This window comes from Spizellomyces punctatus (assembly GCF_000182565.1).
Source record: "Spizellomyces punctatus DAOM BR117 chromosome Unknown supercont1.1, whole genome shotgun sequence".
NCBI classification, from domain to species: domain Eukaryota; kingdom Fungi; phylum Chytridiomycota; class Chytridiomycetes; order Spizellomycetales; family Spizellomycetaceae; genus Spizellomyces; species Spizellomyces punctatus.
In genome coordinates this window covers 1,328,220-1,340,925 of record NW_015971537.1, presented here as the reverse complement: position 1 = coordinate 1,340,925, position 12,706 = coordinate 1,328,220, and the positions used below count along the sequence as shown (strand labels likewise).

At 46.0% G+C, this 12,706-nt stretch overlaps 5 protein-coding genes and 1 non-coding gene across 6 annotated transcripts; 2 read left to right on the top strand and 4 right to left on the bottom strand.

Annotated features, from left to right (window-relative positions):
- Positions 1 to 106: 106 nt before the first annotated feature.
- Positions 107 to 2,780, bottom strand: SPPG_00484 (uncharacterized protein). The gene is made up of 7 exons (XM_016748808.1): positions 2,685 to 2,780; positions 2,582 to 2,619; positions 2,437 to 2,523; positions 2,270 to 2,337; positions 556 to 2,208; positions 365 to 496; positions 107 to 306 (listed from the first exon to the last, which is right to left on the bottom strand). Exons 1-7 carry the CDS (start codon positions 2,696 to 2,698, stop codon positions 154 to 156), a joined length of 2,145 nt encoding a protein of 714 aa, XP_016612819.1. The 5' UTR covers positions 2,699 to 2,780; the 3' UTR covers positions 107 to 153.
- A 137-nt stretch (positions 2,781 to 2,917) lies between these two features.
- Positions 2,918 to 4,990, top strand: SPPG_00483 (uncharacterized protein). Its single transcript, XM_016748807.1, has 6 exons — positions 2,918 to 3,172; positions 3,230 to 3,480; positions 3,548 to 3,589; positions 3,656 to 4,420; positions 4,514 to 4,660; positions 4,727 to 4,990. Exons 1-6 carry the CDS (start codon positions 2,930 to 2,932, stop codon positions 4,842 to 4,844), a joined length of 1,566 nt encoding a protein of 521 aa, XP_016612818.1. The 5' UTR covers positions 2,918 to 2,929; the 3' UTR covers positions 4,845 to 4,990.
- Positions 4,893 to 6,698, bottom strand: SPPG_00482 (uncharacterized protein). Its single transcript, XM_016748806.1, has 7 exons — positions 6,570 to 6,698; positions 6,265 to 6,510; positions 6,113 to 6,187; positions 5,751 to 6,045; positions 5,560 to 5,688; positions 5,336 to 5,502; positions 4,893 to 5,276 (listed from the first exon to the last, which is right to left on the bottom strand). Exons 1-7 carry the CDS (start codon positions 6,672 to 6,674, stop codon positions 5,007 to 5,009), a joined length of 1,287 nt encoding a protein of 428 aa, XP_016612817.1. The 5' UTR covers positions 6,675 to 6,698; the 3' UTR covers positions 4,893 to 5,006.
- Positions 6,699 to 8,099: 1,401 nt separating this feature from the next.
- SPPG_00480 (uncharacterized protein) lies at positions 8,100 to 9,544 on the top strand. Its single transcript, XM_016748805.1, has 5 exons — positions 8,100 to 8,392; positions 8,471 to 8,526; positions 8,591 to 8,631; positions 8,699 to 9,209; positions 9,293 to 9,544. Exons 1-5 carry the CDS (start codon positions 8,104 to 8,106, stop codon positions 9,350 to 9,352), a joined length of 957 nt encoding a protein of 318 aa, XP_016612816.1. The 5' UTR covers positions 8,100 to 8,103; the 3' UTR covers positions 9,353 to 9,544.
- Positions 9,545 to 9,934: 390 nt separating this feature from the next.
- Positions 9,935 to 10,007, bottom strand: SPPG_10018. Its single transcript has one exon. It is a non-coding gene; the product is annotated as a tRNA-Ala (tRNA).
- Positions 10,008 to 10,801: 794 nt separating this feature from the next.
- On the bottom strand, positions 10,802 to 12,686 carry SPPG_00479 (uncharacterized protein). Its single transcript, XM_016748804.1, has 2 exons — positions 12,179 to 12,686; positions 10,802 to 12,116 (listed from the first exon to the last, which is right to left on the bottom strand). Exons 1-2 carry the CDS (start codon positions 12,516 to 12,518, stop codon positions 10,954 to 10,956), a joined length of 1,503 nt encoding a protein of 500 aa, XP_016612815.1. The 5' UTR covers positions 12,519 to 12,686; the 3' UTR covers positions 10,802 to 10,953.
- Between the last annotated feature and the right edge of the window lie 20 nt (positions 12,687 to 12,706).

The following is a 12,706-nucleotide window of genomic DNA, read 5'->3' as shown; positions in this document are numbered from 1 at the left end:
CAATGGAAGACCCCCCGCCCCAAAAACGTTCTGGATGGAGTCACAAGGGTTGGTTTGGTTTCATTTCGCTCATGCATTCCAATGCATTTCAAAGGACTCTCGTCTAGGCACCGACCTTTTGGCCATCTTACTTCTTTATTATTTTTAAAAAAATCATCGCTTGACTACCAGTAAAGGCACCTGCTTATGGTACTTTGTCTCAAAGGCCACATTAAGGTGCTTTCCCCTCTCCGTCGCATCTATCCCCGTCATTGTCCGGATGCCCACTTCATTAGCAATACAGACCTTGATCAGATTGGAAATATCCTAAGGATCCGGTGAGATGACGAAACGCGGTATAGCTATAGGAAAATAAGCTACTCACTGTTCGCCGGTCTTCTATCCATCCCTGTTGTTTATCTGCACAATGTGCCCCATTTTCTCGTCTAGAACTCTGCAAGAGACGTTCCAGCATCCCTTTTGCAGCTGCAAAATCAGCTTGTGCTAGCTGTAAAGCCTATCCAACATGGAAAACTTAGAATTTGGCCAAATCATTGAATGAGATGCCAGCATTACCTCATCGCCGTCATCATTTTCCTGCACAGCGTCCAGAAAGTGCTCAAAAGGCAAAATAGAAGGACTCCCCAGGTTCGAGAATACCCGGAATCGATGTCCATAGTGTATACTCTCATTGTAGGCTGCATGCTTCGGACTAGGAAGGAGGCCTTGTCGTCTCAAGACCTTTCCCAGTTGAAATAACCCTCGGAAAATGAGCTGCTTGGCCACTACTTCCGTCAGCAAAAGCATTGTGGTCTGCTCTTCTCTCCGACCTGGGTTATTTCGATTCCGCTCAATGCGTAACAAATGTTGTTCTTGCATCTCAAAGAGATACTCTAGGTACCAAGACACCATCACATGTTCGTACGTGCCGTAGAGATCCAGCTCATATCCAAGGAGGAGATAAAGTAACAGTAGATTTAGCTTCTGATGGTACACCCACGATGATAAATGAAAGGGTAATTCGTCGGAATCTGATCGGCTCGGTATCGTCGCTTGCAAGTCCAGATCCAATGCTTCAGCCTCCACCTGTAAGGCTTCCCATTGCCGCACAAGCTTCCGTAGCCGTCGATGTTGTCGTGCCCGGTTGTGCCCAAACAATTGCAACAAAGCCCAAAAAGGATCAACTGCGCGTTCCAAAAATAGGTCGACTGTCTCCATCACTTGCGGATCCGTGACAGAAAAGCAGAGAGGACTACATAGCTTGATGACTGAATCCCGAATAAGATCTTTCAAATCCATTCGACCAAAAAGTTTACCGTCGCGAACCAATGTCTTTTGCATGAGAGATCGCGTCAAGACATTCGGATTGGGTGACCGGCCAGATACATAGTTCAAAAATCCCAGTAATTCATGCGAGTCTTGCAAAGCGGGTACATCGCAAATCTCTTGAAAGTGCGACAGCATGGATGCCATAGCTTCAGCGCCATCTTCTTTCCGCATGGCAATGATGGGTTTTGGTGGAGACTGCGAGAAAAGTTTCCGAGTCACATAGGGATCGAAGCTTTCTTTAACATCGGATCCGAGAGGTATGGTGTTTTGGATCGTCTTGATTTGCGTGATTGCTTGTGCAAGGCTTTTTCGTGCGTGAGGTAGGTTATATCGGCCAATGCTCGCCACTGTTGAGTAAAACGCTCGGCGAAACCGTATCCGTGATAAGAGGGCGTCAATGTACTCCAATTCCCGTCCTTCTGGGCACTCTAAGATCTCTATTTCACCCGCATCCGATTTAGCGGGCTTTCCCTTTGCCGTCCTCCAATGAACCATAAGCGCATCCTCAACTTGCAACAAGGATGACAAGGCTTCATTCTCCTGTACTTCCTCGCACAAACTGAGGCCCATGGAGTCTGGAATGAAATCTTCTTCCTCGTATACGTGTGCCATAGTGACCTCCCGTCGGATCAAGTTTGCAGTTTTTAATACTGCAATGATGTAGGCTTGCAACAACGGACTAGTTATCTTGTAGGGTTCGTGAAGGTAGATGCAGGTGAACAACGTCTGGCAGAGGAGGTTGCCCGATATCCAAGACATCTCCAAACTGATCAGCTCGTCAATGACACCGATCACTTCGGCGGCGGTGAATCGCTTCGTTTCAATGTCGGAAACGGCAAGTTTTCCCGATGTCAGCTCAGGAGGGAGCTCCATGCCAGCATCCATTTTTGGATCCATCATCTTCAAACGGCCATATATTTAAGAAAACCATAATGCCATGTAAGATACCGGTCCGACCTACCTCAATAGCAGACATGGCCTCCCAAAGCGTAAATCCCTCGGGGTGTACGAGCTGGCCCACTTCCAACTCTTAAATAAAAAAAGGAAAAGCAACCTCAATGAGCTTAAAGCACAAACGTCAGCCCTTTGCTGCAACAATCCCAAAGGCCTCAGGAAGAGAACCCTCACCATTGGTGGCATCCTTGAGAAACTGCGTTACATCCTGCCAACTTGGTTCTACAGGTGCCCACTCAAACGGTCTATGAACGCTGGTTGCTTTGTGGGTTAATTAGGTAGAGCTCACAGGAGCAGAGCGGTATCTAGTGCAACGTACGTGGTTTGTGATCTTGCTCCAGAATCTCTTCGTGTATTCTGAAAATGATCTCCACTGGGTTGAAAACGCGTTTGTCTACTGGAAGGAACTCTAGGACACTTACGTTTTCAAAGACATTTCCGAGTAAGCTTTCAAGCGCTCTAGAAGAAAAGCGCACCAAATTCCACGTTTCCTCCGTTACGATTTCCCTTACAACTCAACTCCAAGACCGCCAAACGGAGGGTCGGAATCGAATTGTTGATGTGTCATGGGTTGCCAAGCAACGCTAGGGGCACAGTCATGATAGAAGCTTAAACGTCACCAATAAGGCGCTCACTCGCCCACTGCAAACAGCGTAGATCATTCACCATGCACAAACCCCACACTCCAAGTCCACTGTCCAACCCCCAGAATGTAGTGACAGCCCCACGACCTTCCCGACGAGCACCAGGCCCCCGTGCCGCGAGACCAAGAAAGAAAAAGGAACTGACGGATCGGCAAAAGTCCATAGCAAAGTCGGCTGCGACTCGAGCGGAGTGGGATAAAAGAGTATTTGAGTGGCAGCAACGACTTTTTGACGGTGCTGTCGATTTGGATTTACTTGTTGAAGCGGTGCGTTCAATGATGAATGTCTTGATGACAATCAAGACTTGACTAGTTTACCTCTAGGCCAAATACCTAACACCAACCGATTACACTGATATTGTCACTGAGCGAGTATCCGACAAGACATGCGGGTACCCACTCTGCGATCAAGCAGTTGCAGATATCAAGGGCCGGTACCGTATATCAAGAGCAGAGCAGAAAGTATACGATGTGACCGAATTGAAGAGGTTCTGTTCATCAACTTGTTTTGCTGCAAGTCAGTTTTTTAAGGCGCAGTTGGTGGAGGAGCCGGTTTATATGAGGAATTTTGAGAGGTGAGTGTCATCGCCAGTATTCTTGACTAGGAGCTGTCACTAATGTGGTATGGTGTGTGTTTGGTAGCATGCCACCAGTTGAAGTCATTCCTACGGGATACACGCTTAGGTATAAGAAGGGACATTGATCCCACTGTCTGATTCCCATATCCTAATACTCTTACAATACTACTAGTGAATTCCGCCAACAAAGAGTATCAAAATCCGCACCAAGCACCACATCACCCAAAACCCTCCGCACCAACTACGTACACACCCTCCTTCAACGCCTCCCAAATATGAGCGCCCCCACCATCGTAGTGAAAGAAAAAACCATTGAACCACCCACGCCACCTACACCTCCTGCTGATATCGGCCCGCAACACGACGCTATTGAAGGATTCCATGTGCAATTTCGAAAGGACAAAAAGGGGAGACCTTCTACAATGGTATTAAAGGAACGTCTGGACGGCAGTTCAATCACACCTGAACCAATAAACGATACACAACACATTGAAAGCCAAACTAATGAGCAAAGCCTTGGGGACGGTATCACGCACCTTGAAAACAAACTACAAGATCTTGTTCTCACAGACCACGATATCCCAATCGCATCACCCAACGGCCCACCAAGACATCACACCAAAGGCCCAGCCGCCCCACACCGCCCCCCAACTCGGATCTTTTCTTCTGAAACCGTTATAGAGTCCCCACTGTTATCACCACCGCATTCACCCCTTGGACCCGATACAACAGAGCAAACACCACAAATATGGCTTCACCCCAAACCGATTGGAAAAATGGTCTCGTTGTCTCTTTTTGGGAATGTTTGGACGTTGTTGGGGAGGATGGTGACGGATCGGACGAGGGGGTGGGTGCGTGGGGAGTCTTGGGGGCCTGTGGTAGAAGATGAGAGGATGACGATTCGGAAAGGAATTTTTATGGAAAAGATGTTGGCGACGTATGTTTTGACATTGTTTTCTGTTTTTTTTTTTTTTTTTTTTTTTTTTTTTTTTTAAGTTTGGGTTTTCTTATTTTATGTTTGTGGTTGTAGGTATGCCCTTTTTCGACGCGAGTATCACATCACGGTGCCCATTACCGATGATCTATCGGGGTTAGTTGACACGCTGTACCTCTCTGAAACCATGGCCGTGCCATCTCACGCCGAACAATGGGTGCTTACTATTATTTTCATAAAAGTGTATGTTTGGTTTGTTATGGTCGTAGCAATCTTGTCAGTGGTGATACTCATACCTTTCTTTGTTAGGCTGTCCCGCCGATTGGTTCTACTTGCCCAGGAAGTGGAAAACAAGTGGAAAGACATGCTGGAACCCAGCGGAGTCAGTGAAGAGGAATTGAACGTTTTTGTCCAATTATTTGGATAAAAGCCTGACTGGTTTCCCTGATAATAGTGTGTCATGGCACAAAGGGGATGGGATTGGATTCAATATGTATATAGGTCAACTTTTTTTCGTACTTTCTAATAAGAATACCAAAATCCCATCGTGTATGGTATTACACCCAAAACAAATGTCCTAATCCACAACTCACACAAAATCAAATAAATATTTCCCAACATCAAATTTAACACTCTTTGCAACAGCATTCACAAACTCCAATCCTACATTACACTTGCATTTAACGCCATCCAAGCGATCGGGGGTCGTAACACGCACCAAAAGTCGTAGTGATACGAGGGATGCAATCTCTTGGTAAATATCGATAGAGCTCTCTAGAGAATTTTCGAGGATGCTGTAGAATATGGCGAGGAGGCGTTCAATGGGGAAGGCTTTTGGACCAAGGAGTTGTTGACGCATCTGTAAAAAGGCGTTTTTAGTACATGTGTCATGCATACTGGTTCGTACTACAAACGTACCTTTCCACCCTCACTCGATACCCTCGCTCGTCGCCCGCCCTTCTTCTTACGACTCCCCACATCACCCTTTGAAAAGAAGCGAACATCTAACCGAGGAGGATTATAGGACGCCAAAAATGCGGCAATGAGGAGGAATTTGGTATAGTAGGGTAAATCCACGTCGTAGACTTTTAGGAATGATCAGCAGAGTTTCCTGCATATCAAAAGATGCCCTATATACATACCGTGGTTGGATTTGACACTGGTTTTCTGGTATTCGTGACTGGAGACGTCTCGGAGATACACGCTGTGAAGTGCGTTTTTGATATGCGGTTGGATGAATCCAAAGAGTTTGCTGGTTTGCTGTCGGGTTACTAACATTGGTCCATTAATACATGCGAGAACCTATCAACCATAAAGAAAAGGCAATACATACCTTTGCCATTCAAAACCGGCTCAACATACTTTGGAAACCATAATGCAACCAAGTACCGCAGCTCACGTACATCCCTACAAGGCTTTGAAAACACTTCATAAAGAATCTCGACAAACGAGACAAAGAATTGGACATCTTCTGTCGGTGGACAGTCTTTTGCGAGTATGGCCAGTGTTTCGGATTTAGTGTACGATGGGAAATGGACAGTGTAGGATGGGTCGAGAGATCCAATGCGGGAACGGAAATCGGGCCAGGTGAGGTGTGTTATGAGGATAATGGTTAACGGAAATCGAACCTATTGTCGAGATTGTGTCAGTGTAGTGAAATAGGGAGAGGCGTGAGATATCCTATTGGGAACGTACGAGTTCGGGGAGTCGCATGAGAGCTGGGAGGAGTGTTGATGACATATCACGCAATCGTTCCGCCTTGTCAAATACCTGAGTTTGGCCAATAAGGCATCTCACCAACAAACAACAACACTCCAAAACAACCAACGAAAAAAAACTCAACATACCAAAATCCTCTTCTCCTCAGTCTCCATCTCCTTTACAACCCCAACAAACTCTGCAATACCATCACAGCGTCTACCAACTCCCCAATCCCGCAATATACCCTCAAACACCAATCGCTCCGTGAACCGTTCCACGCAATTCACCCACGCCATATTTGAAACGTCCTTGAGGACGCATTTTAGGAGAGTTGTTTTTCCTGTTCCAGGGAGGCCGCTGAGAAAGATTGTCGGTGGGGCGGGAAGGGTTGGCTAAAGAAATGGTGTTCAAGTTTTGGATATATTCGTGCATGTGGGAGAGAACGACTTACATGGGTGAGGATAGGAAGAAGAGCATCGATCTGAGATTTTCGGCCTGGGAAGAGGGTGTATATATCTGGTGGAGGGGAGGGAGCGGGAAAGGACGGGTCGGTCATGGTTAAGAAAAGTTCAAGCTTGAAAGTTATCGTAGTTGTTTGTGAGGATCTTGTCTGATTGTCCGGACGTGGGGACACGTAATCCATCACGTGTACGTCCTTGCACACTTCGCTGGCAGCCGTGCTACATTTCCCCTCGAATCCACGCACTTTTATATACACTAGCATGGACTTTGAAAAACATGGTTGATTAGGCGTAATGAATATTCGCAACCAGTGTTCAACGCTTGAATAATCATTAGCAAATTGGTTGCGGTGGGCAGTCATATGCGTGGTAGTGAGCGATTAACTCTGCACTCTCAAGTAATGCCCAATGACTACTCCGAGTGACGCTCACTGACGGCCACGAGAGAGGTCCTCAGAGAGTGGAACGGCAGTGACCGTGTTATGATTTCCTTACAATGCTAGAAAGAATATGGAGGGTCCTAGGTGGAACACACATGCATGCAAAACCAATCATTTCAATGCGATTTCTACGTGGTTGGATAATTAGCGACCAAAACAGAAAACTCGAAAGAACTTTTTCAATTCCCCAAATATCCAAAATCATAAGTTGATAAATGCTTGAGCGAACCAAAACAATTAAAAAAAAGAGACGAGAAAAGGAATATCCCAAAGCGTTCAATTTTCTCCAAAACCGACAACAAAACTCATATTCCAAATAAACCCCATTAAAACCTCAAAGAAACTACACAACCACCCCAACAACCTCACAAACCCTCTCCCAAACACCCACCCCAAAAACCTCCACAACAAAATCCCGCACCTCCTCAATATCCTCCCAATTGACGATCCGCCGCGTAGGATTCATACGAGACTCCCGAGTCCATTTCTCCGAGAGTCGTTTTTTGGGTACCGTGTCGATAACGAGTGTACGGTTGGGTAGGAGGGTTAGAGTGTGTGTGCTGGTTTGAGGGGCGGGGGCGATGGTGGTTGTTGTGTAGAGGGGAGTGGAAGAGTCGGACGGGGGGGAGGGGGGGAGGGTTTTGCGGGTTCGCGGGGTTGTGGGGGGTAAGGTTGTTGGTGCGGTGGGTGTTAGGGTGGACATGATGGGATAAGTTTGAGAATGGAGCTTGAACGAGTGTGTTTCGTAGCGGAGTTTGGCCAGGACCATTTAGTTTGATTACGGCATGTCGCGGGTTGTTTTTCATAGTTTTAGATTCTGCTTGGATTTCAACAAAACTATTGCAATCGAGATATTTTCGGCAGACAGCAATGACTGCAACAAACAAAACAGACATGAACAATGCAAAAACACTTTGTAACATCTTTAACAGTCTCAGCACCAAACATCCCAAACAACCAAATATCATATTCCAAAGTTCCTCAACCACAAGCATCCAGCTACCATCCACGTGGTATCACGTGTCATTTTAGATGCTTCCTTTCACCAACGGAGTTTTCCTTAGATCACTTTTACGTGTCGACAATGACGTCCCCACCATACACTCCCTTCCACCTTATCAAAACCCACAATCCAACCACCTCCTACGTTCTCTCCATCCTCATCTCCCCCGACGGCACCCTCCTCGCCGCACCAACATCATGCGGGACAGTCCACCTCTATGATGCGACTACGAGTGAGCATGTGGGTGGAATAAATGTGGGAGGAATCAAGGAGGCTGTGTTTGATAAGCGGGATAATGTTGTTTGGTGTGGGGGGGATGAGGTTAGTGTGTGGGATGTGCGGGAGGGGAAATGTTCAAAGAGGTTTCAAGGTGATTCTTGTTTTTTTTTGTGTGTGAGAGGAAATGGGAGTGTTGTTGTTAACAAGTGGTTGTTTTTTTTGGTTGTAGCGGGTGCACCTGTTTTGAGTTTGGATGTTAATTCTTCGCAAACGATGGTAGCTGCGGTACGTACTCCTTTCATGTAAACCTTATACTTTCCATGTGCCAATTTTCGTTTATTTTTAATAGGGAACAGAACTCGTTGGTGAAGACGCCAAAATCTGTATATGGTAAACAATTGCTGCACAAAAAAACAATCCAACATCACCATTATCCTAACGAACATCAAAAAAACAGGGACATCCGCGGAGGCCCAACACCTTTGACAGAATTCACAGAATGCCATTCCGACGATATTACCCAAATCAAATTCCACCCAACGCATCCAACGGCACTTGCAAGTGGATCTACGGATGGGTTAATGTGTTTATACGCTTTGACAACACCAACAGAAGACGACGCCCTAGAACACGTATTCAAATCCGATTCAATTTCAAAGATTGGGTTTTTTGGACCGGGGGGGACGTACTTGTATGCCCTATCACACATGGAGACGCTCTCATTGTATACCATGACTGGAGACACGGTACGAGAATACGGGGACGTGCGTGGGGCGTCTGAATTGGCGGCTTTAGAGTACTGTATTGATGCCACCTATGATCCGCATGGTGAGAGGTTATTTGTGGTCGGTGGGGACCAATCTGGGAATATGTGTGCATTGAATGTTGGGATGGGGGGATTGGAGTTGGTGCATACGTTGAATGGGGGGCATAGTGATATTGTGAGAGGGGTGCTTTGGGATGTTGGGGTAAGTAAACTTTTGTACGAGGTTTTTTTGTGATATTTTGTGAGATTGGTAGTGTGAATGTTGATGATTTTTTTTTTCTATAGGGGGGTCGGTTAGTCTCTGGTGGAGAAGACGGCAAGGTTTGTTTTTGGCGAAATGCATAGTGATGCATATTGACCACATGCACATGTGTGGTTACCATCGTTAAAATGCGCAAATTTCGGATGTAGAATAGTTTCATATAGGCATTTCTAACATAGTCCCACCATTTTCTTTTGTAATCCAACTATGATATTACTTTTTTTTTTAAACATATGCGAAACACGGACGGCAAAGAAAAAAGAGTTCCATAGCATTCCCTTTACACTTAGTACATACATCCCATTTCAGATCTCATAATCTATATTTCCCAAACGCAGGTACATCTTGTTCGACGAAGATTGACACTTGCATACATAGACCTGCAACACCAGGGAGTCTCTCATGCGAAACATTCCACGCTGGACCATACGCAGAAGCCATCGAAAACAAGCAAACAACACATCACTGTGAAGCCAATAAAGGCTGGGATCATCAGCCTATCGATCCCTTTTTGCTGAATCCTGCCTGTACTTTGCGTCTTATCAAGAATGCAAGCGCTCTACAATTCTTTCTGTTTATCAAAACAGAAAACTAGTCCCATAAGGGTCAACATGTTGACAATGGTGAGGCTAGCGAAAAAAGATGGCGATGATGAGCGAAGGGAGTGGAGAATCGGGGTATCGATCCCCGTGCCTCTCGCATGCTAAGCGAGCGCTCTACCATTTGAGCTAATTCCCCATGTTGAAACAATCCAACAGACATATTCCATATTCACGTCTTTAACACCTTAGATCGTGTTAAAAGTTCCTATCAACATTGGGCATTTCAGCTTCTACACGACAACAAGGGTCATGTTTTGGTTTTGTCTACGATACATAAAATTAAAAACTTTTGGTGATGTAGGTATCTGTTAAAGGTCTATAGCTTAGATATCATCACTGACTAAAACTAAACCTTGACACCAATAAAAAATCCGTTAACATCAGCCCAGGAAGAGTTGAGGTGATCATTCATATGACATGATTCGTTATACAGTTGTTTCATTCCATATCGCGGAGAAACCGTAAAAGGGTAATGAAGAAACCGGACCGTTTTGGTAGTGTGATCTTGCAATGTGACTCTTTAAAAAGCTACAGTTTTATCGTTCATAATTTTTTCGATGATTAGGAAGGGATTTTTGTTTTATTTTAGGGTTTGGTTGGGTATGGGCTTGGATTTTCTATCAAGATTTTCAGTGTTGAGAATGAACGAATAGCGTGTCGTAACTTTCCAATCGATCCCTGTAAGGACTGAATGATTCATTGCCTTAATCACAAGGGATTCTTTGAGACACATCATGGCTTGTTTGTAGTGCTGGGGTTACTTCTCGATCTTCCAACACTGTTCGCCGCATCTACTCCCTAGAGCTTTCTGCCTCTAAACGTTGGGAAATGGGGATCCGTTGGTTCTTGACGTCCCCATATCTAACACAGATATTCGCTCCATTGCACAGAGAGAGGTATCGTCAATGCAAAAAACAGTCTCAACAGTCATTATCAGGCATTAATAATGTCCTATGTTTCAAGACGTCCCCTATTTATCAAATACATTTTTTTTGTCCCTCTACCTACAATTCCCAAACTACTAGATAATAAAAGATCCCATCCTAGTCCACACTTAATATAAATCACACACACACACACAACTATTTTTTAATGACATCAAAGTCAGCGGGCGGGAAAATGATACCATATGCCACACTCAGTGCTTCCAAAATACCCGCTACATATTGGAGAATCAGGGTTGCGGGGATATGGATCAAGGCCATAATGGGATTGACCTTTTTGTCCAAGTCTTGAGTAATAATGCCAATCAGGTACAGGTAAACAAATACGACAAAGGAAAAGTCCTTGAGGAGGCCAAACCACCGTGGTGTGTCGTTGCCGCTTTCACCGTCAATCGATTTGGCGAGCCAAATACCGAGCGGGATCGAGGCAATCGTGCAAAATAGACAAAAGATACCGAGGGTCCAAAAGAAACTCCAGAGTTTGGGCAAAAAGGCAGGGAGACGGCGAATACCGACATACCACCTACGACGCTGCTTCAAGAATCCAATCAAGTCCATGGGAGACTGTTCACGAATGATGCCGGGAACTTTTCCGCACTTGTAACCCATTTCCCATGCATGGACGGCAAATTGGAAATCTTCGGTCAAGGAGCCCAAATCCCATGTAACAGAGTTTTCAACGAGACCATTTGTCAACAAGAAGGAACCGTGAGCACCGAAAATAGGACGCCTAAAGTACGTGTACTGGAGGTGGAAACGACTCAAGTCGTCTCCGACACGGATGGCATCGGCAACAGTAAAGATCCAGTTGGACCAGTAGCGGTACTGGTTGTACATGATGACGCCTTGACCCCACGTGCACTCGCGTTCGTACCAAATGAATTCAAGCACGCGCTTGACCGACTCGTCGTCAATAACAGACTCTTCGTCCAAGTGGAGAACCCAGTCGTGCTCTGTAAAGCGCATAGTTTGACGGTACCATTCGAGGGCACGGGCCTTGTACTTGCTGTTGGCGGTACGGAAGCTCTTTGGGCACGTGTAACAATTCAGGTTTTCGAAAAAGTAGGGCTCGTCGGTCAACACGTGGACACGAACACAAGGGTGCAAGCGCTCCAAATGCTTGTGGGCGTTCCAGGCACGGTAGACAGCTTCTCGGTTGTCACCTTTTGTGACTGTGAGAATGTATAAATTGTCTACGCGACGCTTGGGCATATCCGTGTCGTAGAGAAACTTTGGTGTGCGAAAGGGCAAGACCAAGCCGAAAAAGCAAATCAGTGTGTAAGGGAAAGGAAACAGCCAGCCTGTTTAATAAAAAGCATTAGATTTCATTTCATTTCAATTACCTGCAAGCAAAAAAACGTACCCAGCTTCCAGTAGCAAGACGTGTTCCATAATTTCGTGTCCGTGTACGAAAAGTCCCACGCGTAAAAGGTCAGCAAAAAGGTCCCACCCAGAATAAAAATCAAGTGAAAGAGCCAAGCTTCAGCCAAAATGGCCATGATGAATTTGGTGTTTCCCTTGTTTGTGCGCTCTCCCGTTTCTTCGAGGAGGGCATACGACATGCCTGGCACATTTGGGTTACTCCTTGATCCACCAATGGCCTTTGGATCCGTCTCTTGACGCGCACCACGGAAAGCGGGACCCGCTCGCGCTTCAGGGGTGTCTTCAACGACAGTTCCATCGGATTCAGATGCGGGAATCATCCCACTGTGTTTGGTATGCCGGCTGCGGGGGCGGTATGCGCGGGTTGAATTTGCTGGGGATGGCCATACTGGGGATAATGTTGGGCAGCGGCAATCTGTTGAGGCGAGAGAGGCCTGTAGGCCTGTTGTGCTTGTGGAGGAGGAACCGCATACCCTGTGATGATGATGTAGTGGCGGTTGTGACGACC